The sequence below is a fragment of the Xenopus laevis genome, chromosome 7L (assembly GCF_017654675.1).
Source record: "Xenopus laevis strain J_2021 chromosome 7L, Xenopus_laevis_v10.1, whole genome shotgun sequence".
NCBI lineage: Eukaryota > Metazoa > Chordata > Amphibia > Anura > Pipidae > Xenopus > Xenopus laevis.
In genome coordinates, this window is record NC_054383.1 from 135,074,388 (window position 1) to 135,093,451 (window position 19,064).

Genomic DNA, 19,064 nt, shown 5'->3' on the forward strand with positions numbered 1-19,064 from the left:
AAGTGCCATTAATATATAGATTAATATATAGAGACAGAGACAAGAGGAAAGTGTTGGAAGGGTTACTGTCTGCTCTCATTTCCCTACAGAAATAGGGATTGGTAGCACTAGATAGGTACCTAATATATAGAGACAAGAGGAAAGTGTTGGAAGGGTTACTGTCTGCTCTCTCTCATTTCCCTACAGAAATAGGGATTGGTAACACTAGATAGGTACCTAATATATAGAGACAAGAGGAAAGTGTTGGAAGGGTTACTGTCTGCTCTCTCTCATTTCCCTACAGAAATAGGGATTGGTAACACTAGATAGGTACCTAATATATAGAGACAAGAGGAAAGTGTTGGAAGGGTTACTGTCTGCTCTGCTCTCATTTCCCTACAGAAATAGGGATTGGTAGCACTAGATAGGTACCTAATATATAGAGACAAGAGGAAAGTGTTGGAAGGGTTACTGTCTGCTCTCTCTCATTTCCCTACAGAAATAGGGATTGGTAACACTAGATAGGTACCTAATATATAGAGACAAGAGGAAAGTGTTGGAAGGGTTACTGTCTGCTCTGCTCTCATTTCCCTACAGAAATAGGGATTGGTAACACTAGATAGGTACCTAATATATAGAGACAAGAGGAAAGTGTTGGAAGGGTTACTGTCTGCTCTCTCTCATTTCCCTACAGAAATAGGGATTGGTAGCACTAGATAGGTACCTAATATATAGAGACAAGAGGAAAGTGTTGGAAGGGTTACTGTCTGCTCTGCTCTCATTTCCCTACAGAAATAGGGATTGGTAACACTAGATAGGTACCTAATATATAGAGACAAGAGGAAAGTGTTGGAAGGGTTACTGTCTGCTCTCTCTCATTTCCCTACAGAAATAGGGATTGGTAGCACTAGATAGGTACCTAATATATAGAGACAAGAGGAAAGTGTTGGAAGGGTTACTGTCTGCTCTCTCTCATTTCCCTACAGAAATAGGGATTGGTAACACTAGATAGGTACCTAATATATAGAGACAAGAGGAAAGTGTTGGAAGGGTTACTGTCTGCTCTCTCTCATTTCCCTACAGAAATAGGGATTGGTAACACTAGATAGGTACCTAATATATAGAGACAAGAGGAAAGTGTTGGAAGGGTTACTGTCTGCTCTCTCTCATTTCCCTACATAAATAGGGATTGGTAGCACTAGATAGGTACCTAATATATAGAGACAAGAGGAAAGTGTTGGAAGGGTTACTGTCTGCTCTGCTCTCATTTCCCTACAGAAATAGGGATTGGTAACACTAGATAGGTACCTAATATATAGAGACAAGAGGAAAGTGTTATAGGAATGGAATATATATATATATATTATATATATATATAATATATATATATATATATATATAAATGTGATTAGAAGATGACTGGGCTCAGGGCCACATGACCAGGGGAAGGGATCTGATATTAGAGTAAATATAAGAACATATTACATTAGGGAGGTGCCGCAATGTATAGGTATCAGTACAGCCAATCGCTGCCCACCTTGATTTTACATTAGATTTTTGGTTGGTTGGAAACAAAACATTTTTCTCAGTCAGTTAAAGTGAAAGGTCTCTGATTTGTTTAAAGAGCAACACGGCACAGAGGGGGTTAAAGTAAGTTTAAGAAATGCCCCCAAACCAGTCCGACGGCTCCCACATTCTTTCTCATTTTTGTTTCGGAATGAGAACAATGTAGGAATCTGTATCTGTATCTGTATAACTGCACTGAGCCTCCTGCACCCCAAATGTCACTCACACCCACTGCCCATCTCATTTCAAGGGCCCCAAATATCATGTGGTTTTAGCACCCACATTATAACAGAAACTCTTACATGTAAAGTGATGAGCTAAGGGGGCCCAGTCTGAAGGTCAGTTAGGGGGAGATTTGGGGTGAGTGTTTATTTGTGCCCTGGGTACCCCTGGAACTATAGCAGGGTGACTGTTACCCCAATGTTTCTATATATCTGTAACCTTGTTATGAACTAAGGGGGCCCAGTCTGAAGGTCAGTTAGGAGGAGATTTGGGGTGAGTGTTTATTTGTACCCTGGGTACCCTTGGAACTATAGCAGGGTGACTGTTACCCCAATGATTCTATATATCTGTAACCTTGTTATGAGCTAAGGGGGCCCAGTCTGAAGGTCAGTTAGGGGGAGATTTGGGGTGAGTGCTTATTTGTACCCTGGGTACCCCTGGAACTATAGCAGGGTGACTGTTACCCCAATGTTTCTATATATCTGTAACCTTGTTATGAGCTAAGGGGGCCCAGTCTGAAGGTCAGTTAGGGGGAGATTTGGGGTGAGTGTTTATTTGCTTTGGGGATAATAAAACCCTTTTGTGACACAATGCGACAAATTGTTTACCTGCCTCCCATTCTGTGATTCTGTTCTTACAAATATCTCACTGGGGTAACACAACAGGCAGCACAGGTAGAGGAGGGAATTGATAAGAATGGAGTTGCACCACATTCCTTGAGTTCCTCATATAGAAGAGAAGGGTGAAACTCTCATGGGGGGGGTGAACTTTGCTTCCCAATGACATAGTAATTATTCTGATCGGCAGATATCAGCAGGTTTATCATAGAATATAATAATAATTAAGGCTACGTGTGTAGAGCAGCGGGTGGGAAATGTATTTATATTTGTGCTCCACTCATGTTTCTGCGCATGGGGCCACACCCTAGAGCCAATAGGGATCTCCATTACAAACACAGCCTCACGGGATTGGCTAAACTCTCGCTCCGTGTACAACTGAGGATTATGGGAGTTTGGCACTTACAATGAATCACTCAGGCCAAAAGTTCATCATTAAAGGGCAACTAAAGCCAGTGAGAAGCCATGTTTATTCCACTAAGGTGGGAGTGCTATGAAGCCGAGTAGAGTATTTGGAGAAGGAGAGCTGGTATTGAGGTGGAGCAACCGAATATTCCAGGTTCCTTTGGACCAGCTCTCATCCTATGCTCTTTCTTGAAGGGGTGGTTCTCTTTTACGTTAACTTTTAGTATGTTATTAAAAGGCTAATGCTAAGCTTCTTTTCAATTGGCCTTCATTTTTCTTTTCTTTTTTATAGTTTTTTTTATAGTTTTTGAATTATTTGCCTTCTTCCTTTGACGCTTTCCAGCTTTCAAATAAGGGTCACTGACCCCATCTGAAACACAAATGCTCTATAAAGCCAAACATTTATAGTTATTGCTACTTTTTACTCCTATTCATATTCCAGTCTCTTATTCAAAGCAGTGCATGGTTGCTAGGGGGATTTGGATCCTAGCAACCAGATGGCAAACTGGAGAGTTGCTGAATAAAAAGTTGAATAAGTCAAAAACCACAAATAATAATAAAAAAAAGAAAACTGATTCCAAGTTGTCTCGGGATATCACTCTCTGCATTGTGATAAAAGTTAAGGGGTTCTTGGAGTTAAAGAAAAAAACAGACACCTGTAGTTCTGGTCTGACCTCTGCAGAACATATAATTATTAATTATAAATACAAGTAGCCTCAAATCAGGGTCTGGTAAATACTCTTAATAGTATAACGTAAATGAATTAGTGAGAAAACAGAAAGGATCCTTAAAGCTGGTGATTAGGCCCTGTACTAAGCACAATTCAGCAGGAACAGTCCCTAACTTTGCTCATAGTCTGTACAGAGAGATCCCATAAAACTATGGCAGCATAGGTATTCCCTGTACTAAGCACAATTCAGCAGGAACGGTCCCCTAAGTTTGCTCATAGTCTGTACAGAGAGATCCCATAAAACTATGACAGCATAGGTATTCCCTGTACTAAGCACAATTCAGCAGGAACAGTCCCCTAAGTTTGCTCATAGTCTGTACAGAGAGATCCCATAAACTATGGCAGCATAGGTATTCCCTGTACTAAGCACAATTCAGCAGGAACAGTCCCTAAGTTTGCTCATAGTCTGTACAGAGAGATCCCATAAACTATGGCAGCATAGGTATTCCCTGTACTAAGCACAATTCAGCAGGAACAGCCCCTAAGTTTGCTCATAGTCTGTACAGAGAGATCCCATAAAACTATGGCAGCATAGGTATTCCCTGTACTAAGCACAATTCAGCAGGAACAGCCCATAAGTTTGCTCATAGTCTGTACAGAGAGATCCCATAAAACTATGGCAGCATAGTTATCCCCTGTACTAAGCACAATTCAGCAGGAACAGTCCCTGTTTGATCATAGTCTGTATATGCTGGTTTAACATATTGAACTTTTTTCTATTATACAGGAATATCTAAGTAAAGTGTATCATTATGGCTTTTCTAATTCCGTCTTAAATATGGGCGCCATCTGGGAATCTGGTTGGAGCAGGATATGTTTTCATGTTGCAACATTTGAAGCTATTTATGATGTTGTTAATATGTTATTTATTAATGGCTGCAGTGTTATCGGCTAATCAGGCAACTGGGGCCTCTACAAACCACGACAGCTTTTGTCTTTTGCCTAAGGCTTTGAACCAGCTTTATTTGGTCATGTGATATTCGCATGTGTCACATGGTATAACTGAATCAGCGAAGGCACCACCCACCTATATATTCTATGCACCGCCTGTAATAGTAACATGTATTTACTGTGCCGGAGACTTCGCTTTCCCCACACACACATCTGTTTCCCACTTGCCCAGGAGCTTTTAATAACAACCCCCCCCCCTCCTTTCCCAGCCAGGGCTGAAATGTTGAAAAACCTGTTTTACAAAAACGTGTTAAATAAAAGGGAATGTTGTAACCCCGGCAGATGGATCTATAAAAGTTTCCATACATTAGAGCAGAAGTGATATGACATCTCCTGAGGTACATTAGTAAATAGGGGGCCTGGGTGCCATGTTGTACCCACCATGTAGAAGCAAGCAAAAACATGGCCACGCTTTTTCTAAGAGGAGGCGTTGGTTTGCTCTTACTACAATGCCCAGCATCCCTGGCCAAGGATACATTAAAGAGATACACTCTCCACTGATGTTTCTTAGTTCATCTTTCCACCCAGGATCACTTTTGGGGATGAAACAAGAAGCTTGATCTAATGGAACAGCTGTGATCTACTGGTCTTCGGATCTCTTAATGGACTACATTCTACCATGTTGAGCAACCATTGTCTACCCTTTTACTTTTCTGATGCTCTGATTGGCTACAGGTTGATCTACTCAAGTGAAAGTTATGCTTTGCTTGGCTACAGGTTGGTCTACTCAAGTGAAGGTCCTAATGCTCTACTTGCCTACAGGTTGGTCTACTCAAGTGCAGGTTCTAATGCTCTTTTCCGCTAAAGGTTGGTCTACTTAAGTGAATGTTATAATGATCTTCTTGACTACAGATCGGTCTACTCAAGTGAAGGTTCTAATATTCTACTTGACTACAGATCGTTCTACTCAAGTGAATGTTATTATGCTCTACTTCGCTACAGGTTGGTCTACTCAAGTGAATGTTATAATGCTCTTCTTGGCTACATGTTGGTCTACTCAAGTGAAGGGAGTAATGTTCTACTTGGCTACAGGTTGGTCTACTCAAGTGAATGTTCTAATGTTCTTCTTGGTTACAGGTTGGTCTACTCAAGTGAATGTTATAATGCTCTTCTTGGCTACAGGTTGGTCCACTCAAGTAAAGGTTCTAATGCTCTTATTGGCTACAGTTTGGTCTACTCAAGTGAATTTTCTGCTTGGCTACAGGTTGTTCTACTCAAGTTAAGGTTCTAATGTTGTACTTGGCTACAGGTTGGTCTACTCAAGTGAAAGTTATAATATGCTGCTTGGCTACAGGTCTACTCAAGTAAAGGTTCTAATGCTCTGACTATAGGTTTGTCTACTCAAGGGAAGGTTCTAATGCTCTTCTTGGCTACAGGTTGGTCTACTCAAGTGAAGGTTCCAATGTTATACTTGGCTACAGGTTTGTCTACTCAAGTGAATGTTTTAATGCTCTGCTTGGTTACAGGTTGGTCTACTCAAGTGCAGGTTCTAATGCTCTTTTCCGCTAAAGGTTGGTCTACTTAAGTGAATGTTATAATGCTCTTCTTGACTACAGATCGGTCTACTCAAGTGAAGGTTCTAATATTCTACTTGGCTACAGGTTGGTCTACTCAAGTGAATGTTATTATGCTCTACTTGGCTACAGGTTGGTCTACTCAAGTGAATGTTATAATGCTCTTCTTGGCTACATGTTGGTCTACTCAAGTGAAGGGTGTAATGTTCTACTTGGCTACAGGTTGGTCTACTCAAGTGAATGTTCTAATGTTCTTCTTGGTTACAGGTTGGTCTACTCAAGTGAATGTTATAATGCTCTTCTTGGCTACAGGTTGGTCCACTCAAGTAAAGGTTCTAATGCTCTGATTGGCTACAGTTTGGTCTACTCAAGTGAATGTTCTGCTTGGCTACAGGTTGGTCTACTCAAGTTAAGGTTCTAATGTTGTACTTGGCTACAGGTTGGTCTACTCAAGTGAAAGTTATAATGTGCTGCTTGGCTACAGTCTACTCAAGTAAAGGTTCTAATGCTCTGACTATAGGTTTGTCTACTCAAGGGAAGGTTCTAATGCTCTTCTTGGCTACAGGTTGGTCTACTCAAGTGAAGGTTCCAATGTTATACTTGGCTACAGGGTTGTCTACTCAAGTGAAAGTTTTAATGCTCTGCTTGGTTACAGGTTGGTCTACTCAAGGGAAGGTTCTAATGCTCTTCTTGGCTACAGGTTTGTCTACTCAAGTGAAAGTTCCAATGTTATACTTGGCTACCAGTTGCTCTACTAAATTGTAGGTTCTAATGCTTTTAATGCCTTGCTTTGCTACAGGTTGGTCTACTCAAGTGAAGTTTCTAATGCTCTGGCTATAGGTTGGTCTACTCAAGTAGCCACAAAGACGGAAAAGTGACTATGCAAACCTTGTGAAACTGGGTTGGATTATACAGGAAGTTGACAATACACTAAGTAATTGTGTGAGGTGCATACAACTTATAAACTCCCCCCTTCTACAATGGGACACACAGTTGGATGCCTGGATATTGCTTATAGACTTATTGCCCTTCTAACCCCCTCTCATCGCTTGCGGCCCTTTCCCAAGCAACCAATAAACACAGCGCATTACATCTTTTAATAAGACGTTTTATTACATCATAGAATGTTACCACAATGTGTGTTAATCAGATTCCAACAGAACCAACAAAGCCAGTTTGAGGGTACAAAGACAAAAATAAACCAAGAAGGACCTGGACCTCCTTATAAATAAACCATGTTGTGCACCCCTCTGGCATGAAGGGAGTTAATTTATAAAAGAAAATTACAATATTTACATTACTGCATTCCCTTTACTATTCCACTGCCTTCCCAAGAATCCCATCAGAAAGATTTTGGAGTTTAGCCTTCCCGCTAACTTCAGCATGAGAAACGTTATCACCAGGATTGTGTCACATGGTGTGGAGAAAGGGGGTCCCTTGGGTGCTGTCTGCCAGCCCTGAATTTATACTATTTTACACTTGAATTCAAGGCAAGTATCCTCCTAGAATCCTCAGGGAGTTCAGCCTCATCCACCAAGCTAGTTCTTGACCATAGTGGTATTTGTGGTTCCTGGTTTGATGTTACAGTTCCTATCAGTCATATAGTAGATTATACTGACTGCAGACTGGTGGAATAGTTCCCCTTTAAAAGTAATGTATTCCTTTCTCATGCATTCTGATCCCTTGGGTACCCACATTGCCAACGGTACAGTAAAACATCCACAGTTAAGTTTAAACAATGAATAAAACCAATAGGAACAGGAAACTCCAATTCCATGTGCTACAATTACCAAATATTCACAATATTTACAGCTGCTACTGAAGCCCATAATCCCCGTTGAGATGTCTGAGACTCCCTGCAGGGTCACAATTATCAATCTACAGGTATATGATTATCCATATAGGCGATTGACAAAAACATTAGTGCCTGTTTGCCTATACTGCCATTCAATTTAAAGGGATGTAAACCCAAACATAAAATTTTGACAAATGGACAAAAAATGTAATTCTAAGTAACTTCCCAATATACATTCATTACAAAAGTTAATTGGTTATAAAGTTATTTGTAAACGTGATTGCCATTGAAAGCAGTGCGTGTTCATCCCTTTTCACACTCCTTTGAAACAATGTAGCAGAAATCAGCCTGGTCATGTGACCAGCTGGCACTTGATACAATGTTTCAAGAGACTGTAAAAAAAGGATGAACACACACAACTGTCAACAGCAATGATATTTACACATAACTTTAAAACAAATGGATTTTTTTAATGAATGTATATTGAGAAGTTACTTAGAATTACACGTCCTTTCATTAGACAAACTTTTATTTTTTTGGAGCTGCATGTCCTTTAAGTACAAAACGCCAAAAACTTATGTAAAGGAAAAAAAAAGGATAAAGGAAATAAAATATGAAGTGTTGCAGGCAGTAACACACAAGGAGCACGGCCTTTATAGACACTGACAGATTGTGAGCTTCAGGGATGAAAGACGAGCTTGCGGAACTGGTCTTGCTAAACGATTTCCTGAAAACCGGAGGGTTCACATTGCATCCGATATGTGAAAACATCTGTTCTAAAGGTGGTGGAATCAAAGGCTAAAACCTCACTCTCTTGTTTATAAGGGATGTGTCGACGCAACTGCTATACAAGTGCTATTAATTTGTCCCCCTTAGCTGTCCAACTATACCTGGGCCCCTATACTTTCTGGGGCCCCCAGGAGCTACAGGGCCTACTTCTTCTACAGCTACTCAACTGGCTGTGAATTTCTGACAATATACCCGAAAATGATATTTTCCAGCAATGACACGTCTATTTTCTAATTAGGAACAATCTGTGAGTACTTAATAAGGTTTGAACACTTGGATACTGCAGCCAATCAGACTGAATCCACCCACTCACACAATGTCTCAGCAAATATGTTGCTCAGACGTTGTTGCAGGAATTGAAAAAAAATAAATAAAATACCAACTATGATTTTAATTGCCGTATTTTTTTTTTTTTTTTTTGGAGTTTTCAAATGAAATTCTAAGTAGACCAGAAAGTTATTCCCTGTAAGCAGAAATTAATTTTTTTTTTCATAGTTTTTAGTAATAAATGTCATATTATGGGTTTTTTATGACTCTATTGATTATATTCTACCTTGTCAAAAATGAAGGGGTAATTTTTATTTAAGGAACTCAAAGGGTCATGGCCAGTAGAACAGGAAGTACTTTGTGCAAACAGAAAAAAAAAAATTATTTTTTTACATTATGATCTGTAGGCTTGAGTAAATACTATATATATGTATAATATATGTATAGGGGGAAAACTCCCATGGCAGGGGTTGGAATATGGGATTCGGTGCACTTATTCCAAATACTGTTAATGGGTCTGCAGTTCAACTGTTTAGAACTAATGGGATTTGTGGACGTCTCGTCTCTGTCTGGCACTAATGGGTTTATTCATTAAGTCCTATTAAGCTGCAATCAGTATTCGCCTAAGTGGTCGGCAATTACGCGTCTGTGATAAAGGACCATGTGCCCTTCACAATATAATAATGCACGGATTTCTGAGATGAGCAGGACTGCACCCTATGTATACGAATGACCTTTATTTCTTTACACAATATATTTTACATATTAAAAGCCACTGACTGGGGTTCAGGCGGTGCCCATGGCCGTTCTCTTAAGAGTTGTGGGTTTTGAGTCCCTTTTATGTATTAAATACAAATGATATAAAAGGGTTGGTTGGTGAAAACACCAATATTCTCTATCCTTTTGCACAAATTCAACTGTTTCCAGTGTCTCCTTCTATGCAGTTTTGGGCACGGGGCATAAATGGTTCCTCCAAAAACTGCCACTGCCTGCCCAATACTGCCCCCTGTAAGGCTTTAGGAATTACTGACCAGTAAGAAGAAGGAGAAGTGTAAGTGCTTTGCTTGCTGCATGCAGAGACCGGTCCTTCTTTTATATATACAGACGGGAGCTGCCATGTTGTTTTCTTTAGTACTGTATGAGGCACCTCCCTGGGAAGCGGTATGGCAGATTTTGCAATAAGCTACAATTTCATACTCCCCTTTTAATGTTGGGAAAGTCATAGAAGAAACCCTTCTGCTTCTGAATTTTAAGGCATGTCCCTTTATGCGGGTGCTGAATCATGCCCAGTGGTTGTCTCTGTTTAACTTCAGCACCAAGTATTTTTTTTTCTTATGTAAGACTTTCAGCCGCCACTGAGGTTTTGTCTCTGCATTTCACTCTGAGCAATTAGACACATTAAGTGGCATCTCCAACTGCCAGCAATGCTCTTCCTAATGTCATTGAAGAACAATAATTCAACATCAAGAGCCGAATAGCAAGAGCGCAATCTCATTAAGCTACAGAGTGCACTTAAAGGCAATAGAAGGAGTGGGGTAAAGGGATGTTATGTTGCGTGAAGGCCAGATAATAGTTTGATATAAGTGCTGGGTATCAGTTGCAGAAGCCATGGTCTTGCTCAAGGCTCTTTACTGCTGTGCAACACAGCCCTCTGTCCAAATGATATGGTAAGATTATACATTGAGCTCTAAGAACGGGGCATGCCAGTTTCCTATAAACAGTATTGGCCAACAAAGACCAGTTTATGGTAGGCCACCACCCTGGGTCCAAGTATTATTGGTGCCAAATTGGAGGAAAACAGCATTTTTCCCCCTTCCCGCTAAGGTTTATGTCTGAGACCTTCTGGGAATCCCTGCCTATAGATTTTTGTTCTCTAATTTCTTTCCTGATGTGCAGGTGGGCACCTCTAGCCAAGTTCTGGGAAGCACCCATAAGTGGACAACGTACTCCTTCTGGGCACCAACACTAGGATAACCCCCCACCTCACTTGCCATGACATGACCAATAAAGCTTCCTGGTGGGATCAGGAAGTCAGGATGATATTTCCAGACCTGGTGAATGTCTCATTCATAGTGCTCTAGTCTCATAGTGGTAATTGCCTATTCCAATACCCCCTGGCTTTTATTTTATTTTAGCACCACTAGTAAGGACACTATCTTATTTTTAGACCATTAATCGGCAGCCACTAATGCCCGGCAAGTTAAAGACTCTTGGAAGCATACCAGACAGGGAATACATAGATGGTTGTAATGCCTCGGAGTACATGCTTCTCACCAAACCACCATTTGATTGAGCACAAAGCCCATCAGCGCCCCTTATCAATAAGGAGGAGCACCGGTTACCCTTATATCCACCACTTCTGAGGTGGATAACTCTTGGTGACCTACAAGTGATCAATTTCACTCATTCCTGTAAAATCTCAACCCTTCTCAGCAATAACTTCGCGTCTGTCCCTCTGAATGAACTGTCCATGGGGCTCTGAGGAACCCAGGTGGCCCCACTGGAGTGGCTGACCGGTGTTGGACCCCTCTTTGTTCCAGGTTCCCATATAACATCCCCTCCTCTGAAAGTAGGCAATGAGGGTGCACATGTCCCATCCTCTGTCCTGCTCCTGTTGAAGCCTCATAAGCAAAGATGGGGTTTTCTCTACCCTCTGGAAATTTAGGCTGTGTCCCCCACATTGCTTTGTGAGATGAAGGAGGGCGGAAGTAGCTAAGTGACGCTTCCCTCCGAAGTAAATGTGGGTGTCTCACTTGCCATTGTGTATGTGTTACCCCTCTGGCACTCTCATGATATCCCATGTTAGATGGATTGGTAGGGTGCTGTTTCTGGGGCAACTCTGGTTTCAATGCAGCAACATCATTAGTTCCATCATGTTGCTCCCTTCGTTCCACCTTGAGTGGAAGGTTGACGTATATTGGTTCCTCTCTTTTCCCCAACGGAAGAACATGGGAACCACTTTCTGGTGTCCTCACATATTGATAGTGGACTCCTGCTCCAACCATGTAAGGACGAAGCTGCGGGTGGAGACCCCTGTCCCACCGTGAATAGGCCACAACTTCTGGATTAGTACCATGACTTCCACCATACCAGTTCCCAAACCCTGGATGGGGTTGTGATGAGCTCCCATGAGGCCAAGGTGGCTGGATTAGGCCATATGATGTATTAAGAGGAGCCATATGTGGAGGATCTCCGACAATCTCATAGTACAGACCTTCTGGTTCTGTCCAAGGCGGGGCTGAACATTGATGAGGCAGCCTGGGTCCATCTTCTGGGAATCGGTATGGGGGAGGGCGAACTCTGGGTGGGCAAAGGTTCGGAGGAACGGGGAGGCTTCCTGAACGTGTGTGAAGACGAGGAGCATGAGTAGGAGGGATTCCTGTAGGTGTGGGCTTCCTGACATCAGCTGGAGAGGAACTGGTGGCCTGTTACAGAGAGATACATAGAGGTCTATGTTAAGTGGAGACTGTTATACTGCTGAAAGGACAACGAAACATGAAATCAATGGAGGTGCCAATTTGTTAGGCAGAAATGCTAACCTCTTGCCTTGGACTAGTGTGGCTCTTCACACTGATTTAAGCAATAATATGTGCTCTCAAATGCCAATATAAAAGATTTAGCCCTGCCTGGGACAGTCTGACTCTATAGGAAGTGCTCACCAGAGTGTTGTGGGCGGGCAGTTTCAAAGGCCGATGCTGTCCAATGCTTTTCTCATTGGTGTTCAGTTCAGGGGGGCGGAGATCAGAGAACAAAATGCCCTCCCGTGGCACCGTGGTTTCACTGCACTCCATGGACAGAGAGCGCCGGAATGCCGAGGAGGGCGGGTTAATGGGCACAGGTCGCTGGGAAGTCTTTGCTGGAATTGTGCCGGTTGATGTGGAGGCCTGCAGGGCACGCTGGGCACTCTCTGCCAACTTCAGAGCCATGAGCCGTGCCGGATCTTTAGGAGGAGGGGGTGGGGGGATCTGACGCAAAAGAGACATCGGAGGAGGCTGCGTAGACTGCTGGGGAGACACATCTGAAGAAGAGGCACAGGGATCAGTTCAAAAAAGTGCAATTGATGTTTACTAGATAGTTGATTAGAATTACTATTACTTTACAGAGTGGGGGGCACAGGAGCGGATACATAGAGTGGGGGAAGCAGGAGCAGATACATAGAGTGGGGGGAGCAGGAGTGGATACATAGAGTGGGGGAACAGGAGCGGATACACAGATTTGGGGGAACAGGAGCGGATACATAGAGTGGGGGGAGCAGGAGCGGATACATAGAGTGGGGGACAGGAGCGGATACACAGATTTGGGGGAGCAGGAGCGAATACATAGAGTGGGGGGAGCAGGAGTGGATACACAGAGTGGGGGGCACTGGAGTGGATACATAGAGTGGGGGAACAGGAGCGGATACACAGATTTGGGGGAACAGGAGCGGATACATAGAGTGGGGGGAGCAGGAGCGGATACATAGAGTGGGGGGAACAGGAGCGGATACACAGAGTGGGGGCACTGGAGTGGATACATAGAGTGGGGGAACAGGAGCGGCTACATAGAGTGGGGGGAGCAGGAGCGGATATATAGAGTGGGGGGGGAACAGGAGCGGATACACAGATTTGGGGGAACAGAAGCGGATACATAGAGTGGGGGGAGCAGGAGCGGATACACAGATTTGGGGGAGCAGGAGCGAAAACATAGAGTGGGGGAAGTGGATACACAGAGTGGGGGGCACTGGAGTGGATAAACAGAGTGGGGGGACAGGAGTGGATGTATAGATATTTATATCTAGAGGGAGGCACAGAAATGAGCAATAACAGAAGTAAATGGACTTGAAAAAGAGAAATACAAATGGCGACTCACACAGGCACTAAGGTTTTGCACTCACTATTGTGCGGCTCTTCCTGGCCAGGGGCCCCAGTCAGTTTTCCTTTCACCTCTCGCACACTGTTATCACTGAGATGCTGCTGGCAGGACTGGAGCAACAGGGACAACATCTGGGGTGGGGGGGACAGGCCACGGGGCCCCTGGCTTTGCCCATCTACAACCAGTCTCTCTGGGGGGCTGTGTGTAGGAGAAGGGGAGCACCCAGCTGTTGGGGACAGGCTCACCCCTCGGGGGAGGGCTTTAGCCACCGCTGGACTTGTTATCTCTGCCCGGACTATAACTGGGGACTTGACTTCTTCATGGTCAGAGAAAGAGAGGCGAAAGGATAGAGGGTCAAAGCCCAAACCATCTGCGTCAGGGAGAGGAGGGGAGAGGTCAAGGTCTTCCTCAATCCAGGCAGACTGGGGCCGGGCTGAAGCTGGGGGAGACGGCACATGGGGAGGGGAAGAAGGCCCCAGGCTCTCCACAGAACGAAAATGTGGCAGTCGGGTGGTGAGACCCTCACTTGTGGATCTGGGGCGTCGGAGACGTGAGGATCTCTGCAATCCTGCAATGACAAGAGAACATTACTAGCACAGTGCCACAAAGTCAGCTCAGCCTTGTAACCAATAGCAACCAATTAGACTTTTCCCCTGTAACCAACAGCAACCAATCAGATCTTCAGTACCTTTATTCTACCTGAATTAGACCTCTTAAAGACAACAGATTATTGTCTGATATGTTTACAGAACCAAAAGTAATCTTCGCCTGTGTTTGAATTAGCCCCAATTATTATTATTAAAAATAGAATACAACAATGCATTCTGAAAACAAAAAAGTGGAGACACACAAAGGGAGGATGGAGACAGGTAGTCTGAAGCACAGCTCCCCCTACTGGAAGTCTGGAGACTGCAGGGTGTTCGCTGTACTTTAAATGCTGCGTCACTGTCTGTTACCTTTGTGCTTGAGACCAGATTCTTAAGAAAGACGGAAGAAAACTTTTTTTTACCCTGAGTTAAAAAATAGCAAATTAATGTGGTTTAAACTGTTGCCCGACGATGGCTGCACCCCACCCATGCTTTCATTGACATTGCCTCCAAATCCCCAGAATGCTCACCGGTTCCACTGGTGTGAGAGCACAGAGACTCCTCACTTTTAGCCGAGCGCAACGTGACCGTGTCTGAGACTGTTGGGAGAAAGGAGACGTATCATCAGGGAAGAGTCATTACAAGTGGAAAACACAACCATGAAGCCCCTGTCTCACCTCTTTGGTGGACCACCCTGTTCTCCATACCACCGAGACGAGACTTCTTGTGCGAAGAGTTTTTTCCAATTGCAAAGAACGTTCTCCAGCTGGTGCCGCCTCCTGATTTCTTTCTGCCACGTCCAGCCTTCCTGCATGCAAGATAGCAAAAAGATGGTATTTTTGGGAGATACATGATAGCACAGGCCGGTGAGGCTGCTTTCATCTGGTGGGTCTGTACCCCACATACCTTGAAAAGTTCTTAATACCTCCTCTGACACAAGTCCCTGACTCATAATTACCTTTCCTCGCTGTTCTCCAGCCCCCTCTCAGCCTTGGTTGGAGATGACTTCTCTGTGCCCAACTTCTCAGCAGCTTCTCTTTGGCTCTGGCTCCGTGCCTGAGCTTCCTGCAAACTTACAAGACGCCCTGATGGGCAGACACCCAACAGGGAGCGAGGCCTAATCGGGCCGCAACGACCTGCAAGAATAAATATTGGATTTCATTAGGGAATGTTGCAAGGAATTCACTGTGAGGACAAAGCAAGCTTTGCAGGTTCTCCAGGAGGCCACCAGAATGACCATCTCGATTGAAATCAGAACAGAAGAAGTTTGGGCACAAGTGTTGGGCAGTTGAGTGCCCGGCTTGGGAAAGACAGAAATGAAATTGATAATAAAGCCTGCGGGGAGCACATTGGCATGACCAGAGACACATCACACATATGTGTAGTAGAAGCAGGGCCACATTAGACAAGCCATTACCTCTTTAGTAACATATGAAACCTGTATTGGGGGGGTAAGGATCCTCATCTCTAAACCATCACATGTTGGTACGGTGCGGGTATCAGCCTAAACTGCATGACTTCTGTTATCCTGAGAGCAGTTTGGAAAAAGTTAGTCTTGTTTCTTATAGGCCAGTAGGTCAACACCATGGCGGAGTCAGAATTGGGTCATTTAGGTGCTGACTCAACAACAGGAAAAGTTATTTAGCCAAAAGTTGCTTCTCTTAAATTGGAAAATAACAGAAAATGCCATTTAAATCCAAAATTGCACCATGTGTCTGTTCTAATGTTAGTACATAGGCCCCTTGATATTTAAATATTTTTGCCGGACTGGCAATCTTTGAGTTCTGGCAAATGCCAGAGGAGCTGCTATAAGATGCCATAGAAAGTCAGTATTTAGTGAGCTGGTGGGGGCTGTTTGGGCCTCTGTATACCTGAAATGCCAGTGATGTGCAGGTTTACCCACAGCTCGGGCGGGTTCGTGCCAACCACACACTCCTCTTCGCAGGCCACCTTCAAATGCCAGCTTCCGGCTTTATAGCTACGCCTGCTCGCCCCGCCCCTTTTGTGACATCATCGCTGGGGCGGGCGGCTTGGGTCTATCAAAGGAACCCGGAAGTTGGATGCGGGCGGCCGCGGGTTGTGGGAGGGCGGGTCGGGTCGGTTGCAAGTCGGTAGATCACTAGCCAGGGCCTATTTTGATTCTCAGTCCAGACCTGATTTAGGTCAAGGATCTATTCTGTAGGCCTCCAGCTAAAGCAAGTTATAGATCAACAATAGCCTGTTTTCTTAACCTATGCTTATGGGTAACCGATTACAATGTGTGCGCCTAATGCATCCGTTGCCATACTTAAAGGGGAACTATACATCCTGCAAGGAAACTTACCCAGCAGATGATTTATATCCTTACAAGCCATCTATCAAACGGTTTTATGAAATTAGCATGCATGTAGATAAATATTTACATTTCACATTATCACACTGAGCCACCATTGTGTGCTGTGTGTGTGTGTCACCCTGATCACCTGACAGGAAACAATGCAGGATTAAAAGGAAGCAGTGTGGGAGTAAAAGACCCGCCTCTGTCCATGGCTGACAGAACCTAGCATGTATGTGTGCCCTTGGTTTGTGTGTGAGCACAGTGGTTCTTGATGATCAGTGGGAAGGATTTAGTACATACAATGGCAAAGGCGCATATTATCAGAGGGAACCCCCCTATCCAATAAGGAAGGATTCAGCCAAGCACACTTTATCTCTAGAATTGCTACTATAAAGAGAAATATCCCTGCAGGCAGCTGAGACTAAGTTCTTATACTCACTTACTTTGAGTCTGATACGTGGAAGTGCGAGGAAAATTGCAGTTGAGAAATTATTTGACACAATTATTGACAGTTACACCCAAGAAGCCCCAGTGCCACACCCTCAATAATGTATTAGTGCTTTATCTTTGTCTGTCTTTTTCCTCAGTTAATTATTTTTCACTAAAAACACGCAATGATGAATCTCCAGAAAGAAAACACTCATAAGAGGGCTAAGACCACCCAAAACCTGCCACTAATTGTTTTGTGAGCTCAGAAAATATATGGAATGCTATCCCTGTTCTCAAAGCCTACCTGACTCCTCCCTTGACATTTTTATGGAGTATAGAGGATCTGGGGGATACAGTGGGCAGAATGTGTAGCTGAATGGCAAGCACCATATATGATGGTGGGATAAAATGGCTATAATGCGTAAGATAGAATGGCTACAATTTCAAAGACAGCATGGCTATCATGTATGGAATAGATTGGTGAGACTGTGTGAATAGAATGGCAGCAAGGTCAGAATGCGTGGTGGCAGGATAATCAGAATGCGTGGGGGAAGCATGGTCAGAATGAGTGGGATAACATTAAGGGACAGAATATTCTGATGGAAAATTCATATAATTACCTAAACTCAATCAGCCTGAGGCTGAACATAAACATACAGTATATGACTGTTGGGAGCAATTTGTCTACAAGACAGACATCACATTTCTGGTTTTATTGGCATTTTAAATGGTTCTCTCCCCACCAAAAGCTGAAGATTTACTTTTAAGACATTAAAAGTAGGCATCATACGTTTAGAAGAAAAGCCCCATTCTGGATCGTGAGAAGAACTGTCCCATCCTGGATCATGAGAAGAACTGTCCCATCCTGAATCGTGAGAAGAACTGTCCCATCCTGGATCATGAGAAGAACTGTCCCATCCTGGATCATGAGAAGAACTGTCCCATCCTAGATCATGAGATGAACTGTCCTATCCTGGATCGTGAGAAGAACTGTCCCTTCCTGGATCATGAGAAGAACTGTCCCATCCTGGATCATGAGAGGAACTGTCCCATCCTGGATCATGAGAGGAACTGTCCCATCCTGGATCATGAGAGGAACTGTCCCATCCTGGATCATGAGAGGAACTGATCCATCCTGGATCATGAGCGGAACTGTCCCATCCTAGATCATAAGCGGAACTGTCCCATCCTGGATCATGAGAAGAACTGTCCCAACCTGGATCATGAGAAAAACTGTCCCATCCTGGATCATGAGAAGAACTGTCCCATCCTGGATCATGAGAAGAACTGTCCCAACCTGGATCATGAGAAAAACTGTCCCATCCTGGATCATGAGAAGAACTGTCCCATCCTGGATCATGAGCGGAACAGATCCATCCTGGATCATGAGCGGAACTGTCCCATTCTGGATCATGAGAGGAATTGTCCCATCCTGAATCATGAGAGGAATTGGAGTTAGAGGAGAATTGTTCCATCATGCCGAACATCATCCTTCTCATCACAGGCTCTAGTTTGGAACAAAATGACTTCAATCGAGTCAATGGGCAAGGCTGGATTGTCCTTTTCTAAAGAGACTATTTCTGTGTTGTGCTGCCTGCCCCATCTGTCGGGTTCTTGAGCTCACACATTCTCTTCTGGATGAGGTACCAAGCTTCGGGTAGCGTGAGCAGGCGAGGTCTGAGGGACATGATGGACGATCGGCGGAAGCCGGATGCTTTTGCTGGCAGAAAAGAGGAGAGAGGGGAGCAAAGAAGAACATAGTTTGGACAAATATAGGTCGAAAAAATAAAGTCTTCCCTTCGCTCTTCAAACTCCAAAGCCAAGCAAGAGCAACAAGCCATGAAGAATTAGGAGAAGAAGCAGTAGCCATGATGAGGGACGTGGACCCACTTTGCAGAGATTTTAGTGGGCAAACAAGAAGAGCAGAGGAAAAGCAAGATTAGCCAGCGATTAAAGACAAAGGTCCATCACCCATCTTCTTCCAGTTGGGTCATTCAGGTCCATTCCAACTCCAAACCAATGACATTGGTGCAGGTGAACTTAGC

The 19,064-nt window shown here is 43.8% G+C and overlaps 1 protein-coding gene across 3 annotated transcripts in view; it reads right to left on the minus strand.

The window, feature by feature from the left end:
* Positions 1-7,076: 7,076 nt before the first annotated feature.
* The window catches only part of arhgap33.L (Rho GTPase activating protein 33 L homeolog), a 51,825-nt gene continuing 39,837 nt past the window's right edge, over positions 7,077-19,064 (minus strand). For all 3 annotated transcript variants that reach the window (XM_041569834.1, XM_041569833.1, XM_041569835.1), the window contains 6 exons: positions 15,232-15,409; positions 14,951-15,081; positions 14,804-14,872; positions 13,709-14,254; positions 12,495-12,853; positions 7,077-12,260 (listed from right to left, as the gene is read on the minus strand). In XM_041569834.1, coding sequence (XP_041425768.1) covers positions 11,265-12,260; positions 12,495-12,853; positions 13,709-14,254; positions 14,804-14,872; positions 14,951-15,081; positions 15,232-15,409 — 2,279 coding nt within the window. In that variant the 3' untranslated portion in view covers positions 7,077-11,264. The remainder of the gene's footprint in view (positions 12,261-12,494; positions 12,854-13,708; positions 14,255-14,803; positions 14,873-14,950; positions 15,082-15,231; positions 15,410-19,064) is intronic.